The sequence below is a fragment of the Alligator mississippiensis genome, chromosome 13, assembly GCF_030867095.1.
Source record: "Alligator mississippiensis isolate rAllMis1 chromosome 13, rAllMis1, whole genome shotgun sequence".
NCBI classification, from domain to species: Eukaryota; Metazoa; Chordata; order Crocodylia; family Alligatoridae; genus Alligator; species Alligator mississippiensis.
The window spans coordinates 38,647,207-38,667,259 of record NC_081836.1 but is presented as its reverse complement, the minus strand read 5'-3'; the positions used below and the strand labels follow the sequence as shown (position 1 = coordinate 38,667,259).

General features: G+C 44.9%; 1 protein-coding gene across 3 annotated transcripts in view; it reads right to left on the bottom strand.

Annotated features, from left to right (window-relative positions):
- Positions 1-20,053, bottom strand: part of NUBP1 (NUBP iron-sulfur cluster assembly factor 1, cytosolic) — a 62,310-nt gene that overhangs the window by 6,447 nt on the left and 35,810 nt on the right. For 2 of the 3 annotated variants that reach the window (XM_059716522.1, XM_059716521.1), the window contains 4 exons: positions 4,529-4,597; positions 2,843-2,875; positions 1,917-2,007; positions 166-320 (listed from right to left, as the gene is read on the bottom strand). In XM_059716522.1, the coding sequence (XP_059572505.1) occupies positions 166-320; positions 1,917-2,007; positions 2,843-2,875; positions 4,529-4,597 (348 nt within the window). Of the gene's footprint in view, positions 1-165; positions 321-1,916; positions 2,008-2,842; positions 2,876-4,528; positions 4,598-15,556; positions 15,691-15,766; positions 15,872-15,959; positions 16,068-20,053 lie in introns of those variants that run through there. The other variant, XM_014610745.3, reaches the window with a different exon arrangement.

Sequence of the window (20,053 nt, the reverse complement as noted above, 5' to 3'; positions counted from 1 at the left end):
TCCTCCTCTCACAGATGGACCTATTCACTCTACCTTACTGTGTGTCTACATTCAATGACAGATCTTTCATCTTAACTAGACTTTGCTATAACCATTTTTTCTAAAATTAAATAATATGAGCCTCGGAATTTATTTGTAATTATTAAAAAGTTATAGTTCTTTTACCTGAGGAGTGGTGATTATAACTGCCCCATCTATGTGTGTTGCACCAAGATATTGCATAATAGATAGATGTTCATCTGAAGTACCTGGGGGTGTATCTACAATCAGGTAGTCAACTTCACCCCAATCCACATCCCGAAGAAACTGTTTGATCAATCCTAAAATGTTTAGAGTAAAAAACTTGACATTTCAAAACTTCACAGTTTAGAATAGTAAGCATACAGTTCTGCTGTTAACATAAGGTAGACATAATCAGAAATTCCCAATATAATCAAAAGTCTTGGACTTTATTGAACATTTTTGCTGAATACAGTTTCAGAATTTGATCCATTAAATCTATTATTCAAGGAGTCATGCATTTTCAAGATTTATTTGGTTCTGAAAATTTAGCCTAAATAAAAATGGCACCAACTACTCAAAACATCTATTGGCTTCTGTGACTTTTTTTTTTTTTTTTTTACTCCTGGTGGCTCCTGCTGAGCTACCACAAATGAATGTCAGCTAAATTCTCTTCATGTCCAGCATCAGAATTGCCTAGTTCCAATCAAAGACAAGGTAAGGAGAAGAACAGTGGCTATTGTGTCATCTGTGGAACCACTGTTATTTTTAAAGCTGCACATGAAGTAAATAAAATAATTTTATTTTTTTTAAATCAATGTATTGGACATAGAGGGCGCCTATACACGTGCAGCAAGGCTGCTTTGATGTGCTGTAATTACAGTACATCAGAGCGGACTTGATTAACTGAGTCTGCTGGAGTGTGGTAATCACATGCAACAATGTCCCCATGTTAAAAATGGCAGTGGGGGCTCTTTAACTAAAGCCTGCAGGGAAGCTGATGCACATGATGCTCCATGTGCTTTAACTAGAGCGGTTTTTGGAGCCCCCTCTCCTCCTCTGGAGCACACACATAAAACACCCAGAAGGGCCTGAGATGCCGCAATTCAACAGCCACCTCACATCATAATCATAACAAGCACAGTCCGGTGCAGCATTCTATTCAGAGTTTTCCATATTTTAAACCAACTGTCAAACAACATTTCAGGATGGTGCTTTAAGAGAAAAATATTTAAGTATATTCCAGTCTACTAAATTATTGCTTTCTATTTATTTGAAAGTGGAACGTGCAGTGGGACTTAAAAAGGGTCATATTAAATCTGCAGTAACAAAAGATAACATGTTTAGTTGGGCAAAAAAGATAAGCATTTTTTTAAAGTGTATCAGAATTTTTAATCAACAAAACAAATGAGAGAGGTTTTCTGCAAAACTCTCTGTACCTATTATTTCTATTATTATTTTTATTTTACACATGCAATAAGTGATGTGCTTTTACATGTTGAATTATTAACCAATTCAGGTAGAGTTTCCTACTTATTTTTCCTTTGAAGAACTGAGTCAGATGAAAAGTTTATTTCTTTTTCAGATTTTAAATGAATTTAGGTTTAAGTGTTTGATACTCATGTATATCAAAGTTATGAATCATTATGAGAGCTAATATAGATTTGTATTAGCAACAGTCAACAAATATAAACGCTTACCCTGTCTGAAACTTAAAATTTACATCTTATTGTCAGAAATATTCAAGATATTTAATTTGATCATACGATGAATCTTTGATTTCCATTCATCTATGGTCATCAGTAACACCTAATCCAAACCAAATTTTATAGGAAAAAGATTGAAGCATTATCCAAACATCAATAGGTTATCAGCATGGATAAAATAATCTTTGAAAATACACACAAGGTACAGACCATTTTTTTTGGGTCCTCTCCAGATAACAGCATCATCAGGACTACTAAGCAAGAATCCCACAGACATGACACCTAAGTTTTCTTCAACATACTAAACGAGAGGAAGCAGAATATTAAGTTAATGTTTATGAGCACTTAACTTGTTCACTTCATTTTTTCTCATGAGTAAAAGGTTGTACATGATTTCTATAGAACAGCCAATAATCTGACTAAACATTTATATCTTAAAGAGCCTTTTCTGAACTCACAGAACCAACTATAATTACTACAACAATGTTCTGCAGAATCTCTTTTGGGCATGCCAGTAAGACACCACATCCTTCCTCATTCAACAAAGGTTTCTGTGTGCAGGATACACCTTGGAGGCAGTAATTAAAAAATGGCGGGTTTGTTTGCACGTTGTTAGCCTCAAACTGATATTTGTTGGCTCGTAGAGGCCATGCTATCATCAATATTTTCTATTTAGAAAAGTGAAGTATCACGTAGGTACATAAGAACAATGAACCTGACTATTCTATTTTCTTTGTCCAAACTGAAGTGGCAGAAACCTTTTCCTTTTGAAAAAAAGGAAGTTAACTTTTTATTTTGAATAGCCAAGCTATTTGAAATTAAAAGAAATGTAAAGCTTAATATTTAATATTAGGTTAAATATTTAAGACTGAACTAGGTTAAATATTAAAGATTTTAAAAAGTAGTCTTTTAAAGAGCAGAACTTCTTTGTGTAGAAGAAAACATGCCACTAAACACTTGCTCTTCTCTCTTGAGCCCCAAGAATAATTCTTTAAATAAAAAACAATATGAGCAAGCAAACAAGAATGAAAAGCTTTAAAAATTCACACACACACACACACACACACACACACACACACACACACACACACACACACACACACACACACACACACACACACACACAGCTAACTTACCACTGGAGACCATCCAGAACCACTCTGATGAACCTGACGATGTAAACATTAAGTTAAAAAATAATTCTGTAAGAAGCATATATACAAATTATGTCTAAAACAAGCTATATTTCAAACTTGGTGCTCAGAAACAAGCTGTCCAATCAATGCCGTTGGACAGCCAAATGGCCAAGCTTAAGAAATTGCAAAATGCCTGAATTCCTGAACTCTTCAGCAAACAATACATTCTACTGAAGTAAAAACTGAGTGATTATGACTGCAGGCATGCTGCCTTACAATTTACAATACAGCCCTCAGATATCGTAGCTGCTTCTTAGTAGAGCTGCACTGATATAACGGTCCATATCGTATTAGCACCCATAAAAGGAAAACTGACATTATCAGCAATTGGCTTTTTTTTCCCTGATATGGCTGATAACATCAGTGATAAAAGCCACATGCATGGACACAACTGCAGCATGCATGCAGTCTGCCCGGCAGCGTCTGGTTGTTAAGTTTGTTGAGGGAGTATGAGGGAAGAACATAGAGGCCTCCACAGTGAGGAAGGGAGTGGGGCAGGGGCTGGGGCAGGCACTACCCAGCCAGGACAGGGTGGGGCACAGGACAGAGCCCAGAGTGGCTTGTCTGAGAGGCGGCTCCTGCACATACCCTTGGGGGATCCATGGGGGGCACATGTCCCCTGGATCTTTGCGTGGGACAAGGGCAGGCTGCCACTGCAGACTGGGGCCGGGGGCAGCACCAGGCTTTTACCAGCAAGGAAGTTGGGCTAGGGCTGCTCTCCCGGTTGGTAGCGGCAGCACTGAGAGGGGGCACTACAGGGTAGGCTACAGCCACCCCAACATTTGCCGTAGCCCCCCCCCTCCAGTGCTGTGGCCACCCACTGCCCTGGCCCAACCTCCCTGGTGGGCAGAGCCCAGTACCAGCCTTAGCTCCAGTTTACAGCAGCAGCCAGCCCTTGTCCCATGCACAGGTCCAGGGGGCATGTGCCTCCATGCTTCCACTAGGGGTGCATGCAGCAGCAGGGGCCACCCCCTCCCTCCCTGCACCCCCCAGATGAGCTGCTTGGGGCTCTATCCCTGGCTCCACCCCAGCTGAGCAGCACCTGCTGCTGCCCCAGCCCCACTCACTCCCTCACTGCGGGGGCCTTGATATGCACCGCCCCATGCCCCTACACCCCAACAGACTTATCGGCCTGACACTGCTCTCCAAACTGCCAGGCTTGCATATTGGCAATTGGATCAGTATCAGCCAATATGGCTTGTTAATAAATTGGCCATTGGTATTGGCCCAAAAAATCTTGTATCAGTGCACCCTTACTCCTTATTTTTCAAAAAATTCAACCCACAACAAGGTGTCATCTGTAAAATGAAGTTAAAGAAGTTTCTTTTGGAAAAGCTATGAAAAATATTAATTAAAAAAGTTATTCTTAAGGCTTCATCATTTTGCAGTTTTACAGTATCATACCATTCTGCAGTACCTGTCTTTGAAAAAGTCTATTGTACGGCATTGTCTGGCCTTAACTTTTCACTTGTATGATTTGTGCACTTTGCAGAAGACGTACGTGCAACTGCTTCTGTGTACAGGTTATTTTTAACAAAATTAACATGCCAAAGGTGCTCCCAATCAATAATTTGTAAGGCTGCTTGTGACAGCCTGTTTTAAAAACAACCAAAAAAGAAGTCATACCTGTTCTCCCTCTAAACCCATCATTTTAGGTATTGATGGACCACAAATGTCTATGTCCAGCAAAGCAACCTGAAAAAAGGGGGAGAGGAATAGGAAATAAAAGTTTATATAAAACACCTGCAAAGTTTTATACTGTTAGAAGCAAACACTAAAATGAGGTTAGAACTAGAAACTGTTTAACTTGGATTAATAACAGGAAATGGACCATTTGGACACAGGAGTACTAGCTTGAGGTTAAAAATAATAATTTTTTGGAGATCCAGTTGTAGTACAAGACCCATTCCTAATACAGTTATCTATTAGCTCAGCAAGCACCCATTGGAATCTTAACTAGTAGCTTTTACAAAAAGGCAACTAAAAGGCTAAGCAGAAAGACTTAATTATCCCATCACTCTAAGGCACAGAGATGAGCTTGAAAATCAAGCCTAAGGCAATTTTTGCTGTGGCATCCTACTCTAATGACTTGTTTTTCCATGCACATCCTAGAAATAAAAAATGTGCAACTGTGGGGCACAAACAGGTGCATTGGGGTGTATCGTGAAGTCAAAAGTGTCTTGGAAAAAGATAGTAATGAAAAAAGTGGAAAGATACAAGCTAATAAAAAAGTCATTGTACCTCAAAAATTATGAAGTATGTTAACACCAGCACTACTGGAACACTACATATTCGTTTCCTGATACCTGGAAAAAACTTTAGCTGCACCATCTTAATACCATCTAGGTTATGAACCGGTAACGTTTGAAATTAAACACATTCCAGTGCTTGTAGGGCTGAGCAAGTTTTCATATGACACTGTAATACTGCATTACAACGTTCTAATATTATAAAGCCTTAGTCTGTCCGTAACACTTCATCTGCACTCCAACTGGCTGACTGAAACAACCAGAGCGCTCCAAGAGCATTTGGACAGGAGATGGAGCAGGGGAGTACCGCCATGATGGGGGGGACACAGGGGACAGAGTGGGGGCACGGATGGAGCTGTAATGGCCTGCCCCACACCCCTCAGCAGGTGATGGCAACGGGGGAGGGGGGAAGTGGACGAGAAGCAGGGATGAGCCACTGGATCCTGACAAAAGCCGGTGGGGGAGGGGGGGGTGCATGGTGGCATGGTAGAGGCACCCTGCTTCCACCACCATGCCATGCCCTGGCAACAGCTCCAAAGGGGGGGGGAGCGGGAAATCAGGCCCCGCCCCTAAGTGGTGAGGGTGGGGGAAGTGGACCCATTCACCCCCTCTCCTGACTGGACGAGAAGTGGGGGCGGGGTTGGATGCAGGACTCTGTCCCCACCCACCATGATGGCAGGGAGCACCCTGCCACTGCCAGGCTCCAACAGAAGCTGGCAGGGAGTGGGAAGGGAGGCATGGTGATGACACCCTGCTGCCAGGCAGGGGAGCAGAGCCAGACCTGAAATGCAAGGGGGGGGGGGGCCCTCCCCAGACACAGGCCTCTGTTCCTCCCCCCCGCCAAATCATTCTTGACAGGCAATTGGCTAGTATTTAATAATAATCTCATATGCCTGTTTTGCAATATTTTTATATAAAAACCTGCTGTATAAACAGCCACCTGTTTTCATTACATAAGTAGATGCATATGCTAACTGAATACAAACTAGTAATGTAAATGGTTAATTTGTTCGAAAGTATAAAAAACTATGGTTTAAGCCCCTTGGCTGTGGTTTCCCAGGGTTGAACTCTTTACTTGGAAATTACAGTTAAATATAAAATGTGTGAAACAGCATTTTAGTAATGACCCCTCCCAATAGTGAATGAATCTTAGACTCGATCAGCACTGGTGAGGTCTCACTTCCAGCACTGCATCTAGTTTTGGGCCCCACAATTCAAAAAGGATGTGGAGAGATTGGAAAGAATCCAAAGAGCAACAAAAATAATTAGAAGCCTGGGAAGCATGACTTATGAGCAGGGATCCAGGTTTTCTGTTTCCCATGGGAAAATGGAGTAAACTGTGGATTTTACCTTTTACCAGAGGCAAATGCAGATTTCTCATTTTACAAGAAAAACCTGTGGATTTGCCATTTTGCAATGATGCAGGCAGAGATCTAGCCTGCAGGGAGCTGGGAGGGAGCAGGAGGAAGGCAGAGAGACAGAGGGTGCCAAGTGCATGGACGTGCACGTGGTCCCAGGCAGCCTGCAGAGCAGTTCGGGGGGGGAGGAGAGGAGAGAAGCTGAGCAGGGCTGAGGCTGCTGCCCAGCCAGGTGAGGCTTGGGGCCTGGGGCCTCAATGTGCGGCTGCAGGACCTCAGTGGGGAGCAGGATGGGGCTGTGGGTGGCTGATCTGAGGGATGGGGTAGGGGCGGGGAACGCTGGCTCCCTGCTGCCTCACGCACTCCTGGGGGGCAGTGGAGACCCATGCCCCCCAGATCTGCACCCGTGGCAGGCTCAGGCTCCTGCCCTGCTTCCCTCCCCAAGGGCCTCCGGAGCCTGGTGGGCAAGACCCAGCATGTCTGGAGACAGCAGGGTCATGCAAGGATCTCATCGCTGCTGCTCACTTTCCACCCCCCCCACTACCCTTGTGAAGCACCTCCTGCTGCTTTGAGGGGCACAGCCCTGTGCCACTTCCCTCACTATAGGCCCATGAACAGATGCACATTGCTGGGGCAATGGCAGGGGGAGGGGCGAGCAGCTGCAAGGAGATCCCTGCACAACTCTGCTGTTGCCTGGCACTCTGGATTGTGCCTGCCGGACTCTGGAGGCCCAGGGGGAGGGAAGCAGGGCAGCAGGAACAGTGGAGGGACACAGAGAAGCTGCTACTTGCTGTTCCCTGCCACCCTGCTTCCCTCCCCCAGGGCATCTGGAGCCCAGTGGGCATGACCTGGCACAGCAGGCAGCAGCAGAGCCACACAGGGATCTCCTCGGTGCTGCTTCCCCCCCGTCCTTGCTACCCTTGCGACACCTCCTCACACAGGGCTGCAGTGCGCCTGAGCCTGGAGCCTGTGCCTGCCCCAGGTACAGATCTCAGAGATGCAGGTCCTCCCTGCCCCCTGGGAGTGTGCGCAGCAGCCAGGAGCTGGCCTGCCTAAATCCACAGCAGGAGGAAGCCGCTTCCCTCACTGTAGGCCCATGCAATTTATTTTAAATATAGATTTTAGGGGTTTTAGCAGAGAATTTGGTATTTTTCATCAGGGAAAACCAGGATCCTTGCTTATGAGGAAATACTGAAAGAACTAGGGTTATTTAGTTTGGGGAAGAGAAGAGTGACTGGGGATTTGACAACACTTTTCAACTACCTAAAGGATAATTACAGAGAGGATGAAGATAGACTTCTCTTTAGGACCATAGAGAAAGTTTGGGTTGGAGATTAGAAAGAACCTTCTCACTACGAGGGTCAAGCATTGGAATAGGCTACCTAGAGAAACCATAGAAACTCCATTCCTGGAATTTTTCAAGAGCAGGCTGGATAGCCACTTGGCTGGGATGGTTTAGTTAAGGATGATCCTGCCTAGCAAGGGGCTGAACTAGATGACCTTGTGAGGTCCCTTCCAGACCTACCCTATGATCCTATGACTATGATTTACATGGGCAAAAAGTCAAGGAGAGTGATTCTGCATAGTCCTACAACTTTTGCATTTCAGAAAAAGTACAATTTCACATTAGACAAATCAAGCATTTTATCACTCTGTTAATTAACTCGTTAATAAACTGGCCATTGGTACTGGCCCAAAAATCTTGTATCAGTGCACCCTTACTCCTTATTTTTCAAAAAAATTCAACCCATAACAAGGTGTCATCTGTAAAATTAAGTTAAAGACACTTCTTTCCTTTACAAAGCTATGAAAAATATCAATTAAAAAAGATATTCTTAAGGCTTCATCATTTTGCAGTGTTTTACAGACTCATACCATTCTGCAGTATCGGTCTTTGAAAAAGTCTACTGTATGGCATTGCCTGGCCATACAATACTCTGGTACTAACAATGGCTGTCACTACTTATAAACTCTTGCCAGAGCTTGCTGAGAGACACTCCACTTTCCCTTCACAAATCAAACATAAAGACTTTGTAACTGCATGTCCACTGATTTTCCAAATCCCTTTATTCGAAGGGATGTTAACCAACATTTAGGCACAGAATTTGTCTCCACAATTTCTCAGGGGCTTTTGATCCAAATGTCACATCTGTTTCTTTTAATGAAGCAATGGAAATTACAATTTGCAGAACAGGCCAAGCTGTTAAACTGAATGGCTCCCAACAAATGCTCTTTAAATATATGTACAACAAAATACATAAACATATATTCAACAATACTCCAATGCCATCGTATGACTCATTACATTTTGAGTAAGAGTAAGCCAATTATGGTGAAAGTTGTCTTTGGACTGGTTCTCCCAGAAACATCAATGACATTTAGGAACTTAGATAAAGAGATGCCTAGCAGGATTTTCAACAGCGCCCAATTTCCATTAATTAGGCACTATATGGTTTAGAAAAGCCTATCAGATGCCTGAAAACATTTGAAAACCTGGCTCTTTTATTTCAAATGTTTGCCTACAAAAGCTACATTGCTCAATCAATATGCTGCTCCACTTACCTTTGAAGGGGTTACTGGACAACATATTAATTGAAATATACAGTAGACCTGGAGAACAGTTTCTTCATTTTATAGCCCTGAGCCTTTTCTGGGATGGGCAGCATATAAATAAAATAAAAATCATAAATAAAGTTCCATATGAACATCTCCATCTTCTAATCTCTTATTAAGGCTAAAAATGTCATGCAATATTTTCATTCACTTCCTGATGATCTCCTTTAATAGTAATGCCCAGGGATTTTGACTTAACATATGCTCCCTCTAGCGACTGATTCTAGAACAGCATAAAGTTATGCTGTCACATTTAAGTTCACACACATCTTTCAGCAACAATGCTGGGAGAGACCATTGTATATTTAATTTTCACTGTCAACCGCTGACAGTGAAAGCACTGCAATGTTATAAAAACAAACACACTGTTAAACTTTAAAGTGAAGACCCAATAAACTCTTGAGGTTTCTGGCTGTAGCTGTGTTGCTTTAAGGACACAGGCAGACAAGGTTCTTTGGGTAGGTGTGATATCTTTTGAGATTCTTTCCCCAAATATTTAGTTGGTCTAATAAAAGATACCACATCTACCCAAAGAACCTTGTCTGCCTAATAAACTCTGATATACTTTTGAGTGTAGGAGGGGGAGGGAGGGAAGACAGGGAAATTAGAAAACAAAAGGCAATGCTACAGACAGAAAAGATGTTTACACAGGAAAGGTACAGATGAACTAACCTATGCACTGAATGGTATGAGTTGCACCGACTCTCTGAAGTCGTAGATTTCAAATGCTTTAAAAACCCCAACATGCAACTACCGTAAGAAACAAAATGGCAAAGTGTTTCACTTAAATTAGTTGCATATTCTGCAGCAGACATAAAACTAGTGCCAAAGTAAAGTAACTTATTACTAGTTTCTTTTTATCCTTAATATACTAGTAGTGCCAATAGATGCATCTGTCTACAAATGTTCAGTTTAGATCCCTTCTATATAGGTATGAGTTATGTCAGGGGTAATGCGCAGGGGGTGCACGTAGGTGCATGTGCACCTCATGAGCGTGGCAGCACACCCTCCACAAGAAGGTGCCACCAACAGTTGGCAGTGCCTGCGGGCAGTCTACAATTGCCTCTGGCTGCTATCGACACTGCCTGTGGGTGGCTGCCAACCCCTGGTCGGTGCTCGCCATCCCCCCCCCCCCCCCCCCCCCCCGACAGTGCTGGCAGCATCTGTGGGAGCTTCGCACTTACTGCCGTGGGGCTCCCGCCGCTGCTAGAGCAGCTGTGCCCCCCCAGCCACCAGGGGCATGTGCCATTCGTGAGTTATGTCATATCACCATTAAGGAGAAATGAAGTGATCTAATAAAAGGGTGGCAGGGGCAGGCAGGGGGAACTAATTGCCTGCCTCCCCACTCCTGCTTTTCCTGCTGTTGTGGGGAGGTGGTGTTATTTTAAAAGTCAAAGTCATCTTAGATTTGGATAAATAATAGCATTACAATCGTCTCTCCCTGTGACAGACTGTAGGTTTGGTTTTTCCTTTAAAAACCCCCCCAAAACCTATTTTAGCAAATGTCACATTTCTGTGGTGGGCAGACACAGGAGTAAAGCCACTTCCATATTCTCTCATGCACAGAACTTCTATGACAGGCTTATACAGCACGTGTGCTTGGGCTGCGGGTCTCTTGCTTCCCACAGCATCCAAGCCTGTAGAAGGTAGTACTGGCTTGTATGTTTTTCTGCAAAAAACCTTCAGAGGAACAACCAACTTTCTGCCTTACCACAATCCTCAGCTGTCTGGGTAATACATCTCGGTGCATCTCCATGCAGTGCAGGGGGACACCAAAGACAGAACAGATTAAGTTAGCTAACAGACTTGTTTGCAATTATTTTAATTTTTTTTCCAACCAGTCACCCAAGTATTGGCTGTGTGGTAATAAAACTGTGCATGCAAACAAAATCATTCAATGCAAGGGACTCACTTGGAAGCAGCCCTCTCTCTACTGAAGGTCTCAGGGGTGCTTTCTTTCAGCATCCCAGTTTAAATTATTCCAACTTAAGGAGGAATGGAGACACCTTCTTATTTACATAAAATATTATTGAACAACCAGCAAATCATTTTATACCACACCCTACAACACAGGAATCTTTCATGCAATAGAGAAATTATTTCTACAATATTTTGTTCCTTGAAAGTTCAAAACTAAAAAGGGGAGATATCTTTTATCACTTCTTGCAAAACAACGGTGGTTCAATTCCTCCCTAGTAAGATAACTGCATTTCTCACAAAACCTACAGATGATTCACAAAATAAACCCCGAAATTTCAAATAGGAATCTATAGTGTAAAAGCATTCTGGTATGGCATTTCTGAGATCTTTGCAACAGAACTGATTTATTATTTTAGTGACTTTTTGACTACAGAAAAAGGTAAGAGCTGGCATTTTCTGAGGCTAACACAGACTGGCATTCTTGAGTCTAACAAGTGGTACCTTGAGTGTAACCAGGTTGAAACCTGTCATTTTAATGCAGAGGGCACACCACACAGTGCCATGTTTCTCTCACACTGAGTGAGATGGGTGGGCTGACTCACTGCCATGGTGTACTCTTACTGACAGAACATGACAGAAAGCTGAGTGATAAAGTAAAAATATATCCAGGCTGATGAGAACAAGGTGGAAGTCAACAACCTTTGAAGTGTAACTGCTTGTATCTTTTCTTCTTTTACAAATGCTCTTTTCATACAGCAAGGACATTTTTTGCCTACTGTTCTAAACATAAAAGGTGTTAGAGCTGTAGGGAGAAAGGTGGACAACCACATTGAAATGCACGAGCCTGCACATATTTGTGACTACCGATACACAGCAAGAGGAGACATTTCTTTTCAATGTAAAAAACCAGAAAGGAAACCAGTGATATAAAACATATCACTAAACACATGAAGTAGAGAAAAAAATGCTTTCAAATTTCTTTCAGTTACAGTAGCCTCTGTCACTGGTATACTGATAATAAAATCAGATAAGTAACTTTCCAAGCAAACAGAGTAATGTGAAGATAGAAAATCTTCAGTGAAACATCACACTAATGTTCTCAAGGTCTCTACACGCTTAAAAGGTGCAACTGTTTGTTTTAGAGTGTAGTTTTTCAGTGCAGGATTGAAAACCATAAACCTAATATCTACTGTTTTAAATATATCCAACCAAATATTCTTTTGGACTAGGATAGTACTGCACAGAGTATCCTATAATGGAAAGAAGTTACAAAGCTAGCTCACTGCCTACATATGGGCTACTTCTGGGGAAATTTACACAAAGTATATTGGCTTTAAATTAGTTTTTGGAATGACTTACATGGTTACAGATAAGCAAAACCACATGCCTAGGATGTTTCTGGTTAAATGTTCTAATACAAATGGAAACACAGTTAAAAAGTAAGTCACAGAACTGAGAATCACTCTTCACAGGGTTGATTAGAAGTTTCACTAGGGGTGCACCAAGAGAGATTTTTTGGGCGGATACAGATGGTGGATTTTTAAAGAGCCATATCAGCCGATACTGATCTGATTGCTAATATGCAGCCAGGCAGCTTGGAGAGCAGCGTCCAGCTGGTAGGTCTGTTGTGGGGGATGGGGAAAGGCGGGGGTGGGGGGGGCAGATTGAGGCCCCTGCGGTGAGGGAGGGAGTGGGAGTAGGACAGGTACTGCACAACTGGGGCAGAGTGTGCGATGGAGCTGTGAGCGGGCGGGGGGGGCACGGGGGGGGATGTGTGCACAAGGGACATATGCCCACGGACCTGCGAGCAGCGTGATGGGGCTAGGGCAGCACTGGGCTCTTTCTAGTAGGTGGCTGGGCCAGGCTGCACTTGAGGCAGGAAGTGACGGTACTGGTAGCAGGCTACAGGGGGGGGGGGGGGGCTGCAGCCACCCCAAATTTCGCCATATTCCCCCTCCCAGTGCCACTGCCGCCTGCCCCAAGTGCAACCCCAACCCCCCCCCACACACACCAAAAAGAGCCTGGCACCACCCTGGCCCCAGCTAGCAGCAGCAGCCCACCCTCGCCCCATGCGCACATCCAGGGGTACATACCCCCCCATGGCTGCATGCAGTGGTGGGAGCTGCCATCCGCTCCCCACATCCCTGGATGAGCTGCTCATGGCTCCATCTTGTGCTCTGTCCCAGCAGTACAGCACCTGCCCCTGGCACAGCCCCAAGGCTCCGGCAGTGAGGGAGGGAATGATCTGCCCCCCGCACCAAAGAGACTTACCAGCTAGACCCAGCTGCTCTCCACACTGCTGGGCTGTGCTCCTGGCTGCCTGTGTGCATGCATGGGGCATTTAATTGGTGACATTAAATTGGCCACATTAGCCAAAAAAAGCCAAATTCTAATATCGTCAATTTTCTTTATAATCGGTGCCGATCCAATATGGGACCGATGTATTGGTGCACTTCTATGTGTCACTGTGCAAAGATTTCAAAATACATAGAAAGAAGTTCAATATAAGCAAGTTAGAGAATGAAAGATTAATCACTAAGCCATCTCAGCCAAGTATCTGTCCAACCCACTCATGAAAATTTCCAGGAATGGAGATTCCAGAGCTTCTCTGGGTAGCTTACTGTTTCAATGCTTGTCCACCCTCACAGTCAGAAACTGCTTCTTAATCTCCAACCTAATTTTCCTCGGTTGCAGCTTGACACTTATTGCTCCTGGTCCTGTCCACTATAACCACAGAAAAAGCCCATCTCCATCCCTCCAAGAATCGCTGTTCAGGTATTTGAAGACTGTTATTAAATTCTTCCCCCCACATCTTCTCCAAACTAAATTATGGAGGAGGCCTCAGCAAGAGGAGGCTGAGGGGGGACCTGGTGGCTGCCTACAAGCTCATCAGGGGGGATCAACAGCAAATAGGCAGAGCCCTTTTCTCCCCACCACCACCTGGGGTGACAAGGAACAATTGTAATAAGCTGATGGAGAATAGGTTTAGGTTAGAGATCAGAAGGCAATATTTTAGTTAGGGTGGCCAAAATCTGGAACCAGCTTCCCAGGGAAGTGGTCGTCGCCCCTACCTTGGGCAAATTCAAGAGGAGGTTGGATGATCACCTGTCTGGGGTCTTGTGAACACAGCATTCATTCCTGCCTGTGGCAGGTGGTCAGGCTAGATGATCTGTTCAGGTTCCTCCTGACCCTAGCTACTATGAAACTATGAATGCTATTTCTTTCAGCCTTTCCTCATAAGTCATGACACCCAGGCCTCTAATCATCTTTGTCACTCTCCACTGGACTCTTTCTAATTTGTCCACATCCTTCCTGAACTATGGTGCCCAAAACTGGACACAGTACCCCAAGGAAGGCCTCATCAGTGCTGCACACAGCAGAAGAATCACTTCCCTGAATTTGCAAGTGACACTCCTGTTAATACAACCCATGCTGTTGACTTTTTGTTGCAGCAAGAGCAGACTATTGCCTGATACTGAGTTAATGGACTACTGTAACCTCCAGGTCCTTCCCTGCAGCACTGCAGCCTAGCCAGTCATTCCCCAGTCTGTATCTGTGCATACAGTTATTTTGTCCAAAGGTCAAGGCTTTAACCTGTCCTTCTGAATTTCACCTGATTGATGCAGACAATTTTTCTGGTATATCCAGACCTAACTCTGCTCACCAGGGTGTCTGCAGCTTCACCCAATTTAGTGTGCATGCATTTGCTAAGCATGCCCTCAATTCCACTGTCCACATCATTAATGAAGATTTAAGCAATGCTGCACCCAGGACAGACCCCTGGAGAACCCCACCGGATGCCTCCTCCCAAGTACCCTCATTGGGACCCCTGGATCGCAGTCACACCAACAGTCCCAGCTACCACACACCTGAGAGGAGCAACCATTTGTTCTAGAGCACCCTCCCCCTCAGATGTAATATTACTGATGAAAATTATTCTTCTTGCTGTGCTCCAGTACTGCTCCATTCACAAGTCCTTGGCATGTTTCATATCAGGTGCATAAATAAAAAGAAAAAAAAAAACATCTTTCTTGGTTCAGCTGGGATGCAAGGGGGTTAACTGGCATGGTTGTCTCATCCCCATAGTGAGTGCAGACCAAATTTATTGTTCCCTCTTTCACAGCACTTGAATACTGCACCTGGGCACACAGGTACTTGTACAGGTTCTGCACCTGCACCAGCATGCATGGTGTATTCCGAGGTTTCACTACACCTGGTTATCCTGGAAAAGTGATTAAAGTTGCCCAAGTTTCAGCTATGCTGCAGAGCACTATGGACACGTTTCACCTTGGGACTTTTAAGCTGACCAAAGCACTTTATAAATCTGGAAAGGAGTCTCAAGAGGACGTCTGGCCACCAGGCCCTCAGTCTCCCACCACCTGTGCCAGACATCACAGAGCAGCCTGTAATGAGGTGCCCAAGATACTGGACCAACGCCTCCATCCCACCCACACAGCAAGATGCCAGGTGCACCGCCCACGTCACCCAGCATGGCGCCCACCTGCCATACCCACCTGCTTGGTGTCATCGGCTGCCAGGCCGTGGGCCAGCTGGGCGCTGAATGTGCTCTTGCCGACCCCGCCCTTCCCTGACAGCACCAGGATCTTGTGCTTCACCCCCTTCATCTTCGCCTGTATCTCCTCGAGCGCTGCAACGACACGGGGCTGAGCGCGGCGCGACCCCCACAGCCCCCCACCCCGCCCCCGCCCGCGGGCGGCGCTCACCAGGGTCCGGCCCGGCGGCGCCCGCCGAGGCGCACAGCCGCTGGTTGGGGCATCCCTGGCAGGCGGCGGCCTTGCCCGCCTGCGCGCTGCTGGTGCCGGGACAGTCTGCACGGGACGGAGACGCGCCGCGTTAGAAACAGAAACCGAGACAGACCCGCCCCCACTCCCTCCCTTCCTCCCTCCTGGCCCCCACCGTGCGGCGGCAGCACTGCTACCGACTCCTCCGCCATGGCGCAGCTGGCTCCTCCCGCAATGCTTCGGTCTCCGCAGCAAACACTTCCGGGGCAGCGGGGACAGGAGTCCCACCCCCACGGGCAGCGCGGCCCTGACGCGCGCGCAAGCGCAGAGACTGCAGCGACGCCGCTACCAGCGCCAGTGCCCTGTGGGGCGAGTGCTGCTGCCTCTTCGCTTCGGGCCAATCACCGCGGGGGGGGCGGGGCGCTTGGGCGCCAGTTCACAGCCTCCCTCGTGGGCTGCCCCCGGAACACGGGGGAGGGGGGGGAGAGATATACCGTATTTTCTTGCATAAACTATCCCTCAATATTTAAAGCACCTTGTTTTTGAAAGATATTATGAAGAAGTCCACACCCACCCACACAGGCTCCTGAACTGGACCTTCAAGCCCGTTGGGAAGAAGATGGTCTTTGACCCCCATGAAATGAAAAGCAAAGGGCGGTAGCTCCCTCAGCTGCCTGAGGGGTACTGCCAGAGCTGCTGCACGGTGGAGCAGGGGGCTTCTTCCTCAGGGACAAAAAATCCACTTTCTGATTTAATACACAGCCCCCAATACCAGGTGGCTGATTTTGGGGGGAAAGCTGCATGTTGTATATGAGAAAATAGAGTATAACGTGAACCAGACCGGGTCAGGGGAACAGCCGATTGGCAGGAATGTAAGTGGTGCTATATCCAGATCCATAATTGCCTTTTAATTGGCTACGCCATTAAAAAACAGGCACTGAATGGAGATGTCACACCATCTACGCAGCCCTCTACAGCTTGCTCCCTCAGATTTTTATAGAGCGAGTTTGATTTAAATAAGAAATGAAAATTCACATGAGCCGGAGGTCCTGTCTCACTGACTCACCCCAAAGAGAAAGGGAAATTGCCTGTCTTGACATCAATCTTGCTAAATACTTAAATCTAATAAGGGTCAAGGGAAATAGAGCGACCATCTCATTCTCATCAGGCTCACTAAACTTTTCACTACTAACACCTTACAAGTGCAGAATGTCAGGAAATCGGGTTCTGGGTTGGTCCCCAGGTTAAAATGACTTAACTGGCAACGTTTATAAAGCCTTCAGTCTTATTTCCAGATGCCGGCCCCTAGTGATGCTTCGTGTCCTGTGTTTGTAGGCTTCACTTAAACTCCCACTTCTGTTCCACTTTTATCAGACTGGATAGGGTGTCTCATTCTGTATAAAAAAGCCTCTTCCTGAGATGGAGGAGAAAAGATTCTTGGCCTTAACCTAATTAGCAAATGACTGGAGGATGCCAAAATGGACTTGTCAGAACAGACTATATATATATTAAGAAATATATCAAATATACATAAAACATAACTTCTCACACCAACATAAACCACCACTAGAATCATCATTCAATCAAACTCAAAAGACTCTTAATATCCATCTCAAAAGAACTCACATATTTGTTACACTTCAAAGAAAGAAAAGGATAACACAGTATCAAATACACAATATTCAGCACTAGTGAAACACCCATTTGTAACACTTAATTTACGTATCTAATATACATACAAATATTTCATTTAATACAAATCAACGAATAGCAAAATAAAGACTATCCAAATAAAAGCCATCTGTAACATCAGCTATCATACATACTACAAACCAACAAAATTTTATTCACACCACCTTCTTACTTTCTCTCCCAAAGACGAGTCCCACCTCCTACTAACTCTCCTTATTTGACATCCCCAGCGCTTACCTGATACCTAACTTTGGCAAGAACAGCGGACTCCAACCAACAATTGGAGTTGGAGTTGGAGCGGACTCCAATCAACAAATGGACTCCTTTCCACAATTCCCCCTTCCCTTTGTCCCTATTCTTCCACCTTTTTTCCCTCTTTGCTGTATAAAATTTCTACTCATGTAACCCTAATTATAGACACTCCACCATCGAGAAGCAAAGTCCCTTCCTAACTAACAAACATCTAACCTTCCAAATAGACACTTTAACACAAGCTAACAAAACCCTAACCTCCCACGACCCATCCATACCTACCCTTAGCCCATATAATAATACATTTCCAAAAGAGACAACCATCTCCCTTTCCCGTGTTTTCCAAGAAACTACCCACCCTCCCCTACACCTTCTGTGAATAAAAACAATCCCATAAAACATGAAACACTGACTCATCTTTATCACAAATTTCTCTTGGACATTTTGATGACCTAACTAATCCCCATCGATGCAATGTTGCCCTAACCAGTAATATTTTCTGCACCACCCCCCAGACTAACGCCTCATGCTCCCTCTTCCATTCCTTCCCTACCACTCCTTTCCACACTTGTTTAACTTATTCCCCCTCCAATTTCTCCACATTTGTAACTACCTCCCTTCCCCTTAGAAACTTAAACACTCCTTTCAAATCCCCCAACCCATCAAGCCCCAACCTCTCCAATCCCTGTGGTTTAAGAAAAACCCCTAGTCACTCATATTGCAGTGACGTCCTCCATGCCCACCATAAACAAAAATTCATGCGCAATACTATCATATGCTTTTTGTAAATCCAGATTCACCACTAACTAATTCCACTTCCATTGCTAAATATAAACCAACATGTCTCTAGCAATCCAGTGAGTTTTTGCTGCCCTGTTCCCTACCACTGCTCAAGTTTTCTCCCCTCCCACCACTTGTGCAAGTATCTCCCCTAAACATGCTGCTAATATCTTAGTACATAATTTATAGTCTACATTTAGTAAAGTGATTGGTCTCCAGTTTCTAATGTCCTCCCTCCCCCCTTTCTTATAAATCAAGGTTACCACACCCTGTGTAAACCACTCCCCAACCCTTCCCTTTTCCATTATTTCCTTAAAAACTTCTAAAAAATCCCCCTTTAGCAAATCCCAAATCTTCAAATAAAATTCAATAGGAATACCATCCATCCCAGGTGTTTTGTTCACTGGCACTGCCCTTAAAGCCTCTAACGTTTCCCTCTCTGAGATCTCACCTATCAATCCCTCCCTATTCTCCTCCCTCACTTTTGCTTGTAACCCACCCACAAATTTCCCCATCCATCCCTTTTTTTTAAAACAAACCCTCATAAAATTTGGTTACCTCCCTCAATACCTCCCTGGATTCCTTCACCCACACCCCCTCCTCCATATGTATCCCTCTCATCTCCTTTTTCTTTTAAACCTGCAACGTAAAATACCAGCCCCGCTCCTCCACCTCTTCCACCCAAACCTCTTTAGCCAAGAACATTCTCTTTTGCATTCTCACTCTAAAACAATTTTCCACTCCCTCCCTTGCCGTTTCCCATTCCCTCTTCAGCATCTACCCCCACCACACCAGCCTAGTCAATCTCTGGACTTCCCCTTGTAATCATTTCAATTCCCACTTCCTTCCCCTTGCCCTCCTTCTCCCCACACCATCAAACCATTCCTGCACCCTTGTCTTAATCACCTCCCACCATTCCCATCTGGTATCAAAATCCTGACATAACATTCCCCATTGCTCATACGCCCTTCTAAAGGCTTGACACTCTTTGTCATCATCTAACAGTGAAACATTCATTTTCCAAATCTCTCTACCCTTTTTCACCCCTTCCTGTATTCCTACCTCTACCCACAACACGTGGAGATATGTAAACCTACATCAGTCACAGTTTCCCTTTATCACCAACCCCTCAGAAATGAAAACATAATCTATCCTCGACTTCCCCCTCCCACCTGGATCCACCCTTGTAAATTCCCCCTTTCCCTCCCAAGCATCTTTAAACCCTTCATCTTTAACCCAGTCTCATAACCATTTCCCCGTGTTGTCCAATATCCTATTCTGCCGCACCCCTTTCCACCCATTCTCATCAATAATACAATTAAAATCCCCAATCAATATCTTTGCCCCCCCCCCCCCGCGCGCACACACATCCCCAGCTTTTGAAATAGAAGTAAGTGCTCTGTTTTTTCTGCCGGTGCATAAATATTAAATAGTGCTACCTCAACTCCCCTTCCCCTCCACCAGCACTTTCTGCAGCCTATCCTCAACTAATTCTTAGACCTCTTTAATTTTCACACCTCCCAACAGCCCCACCCCCAAGTTTTA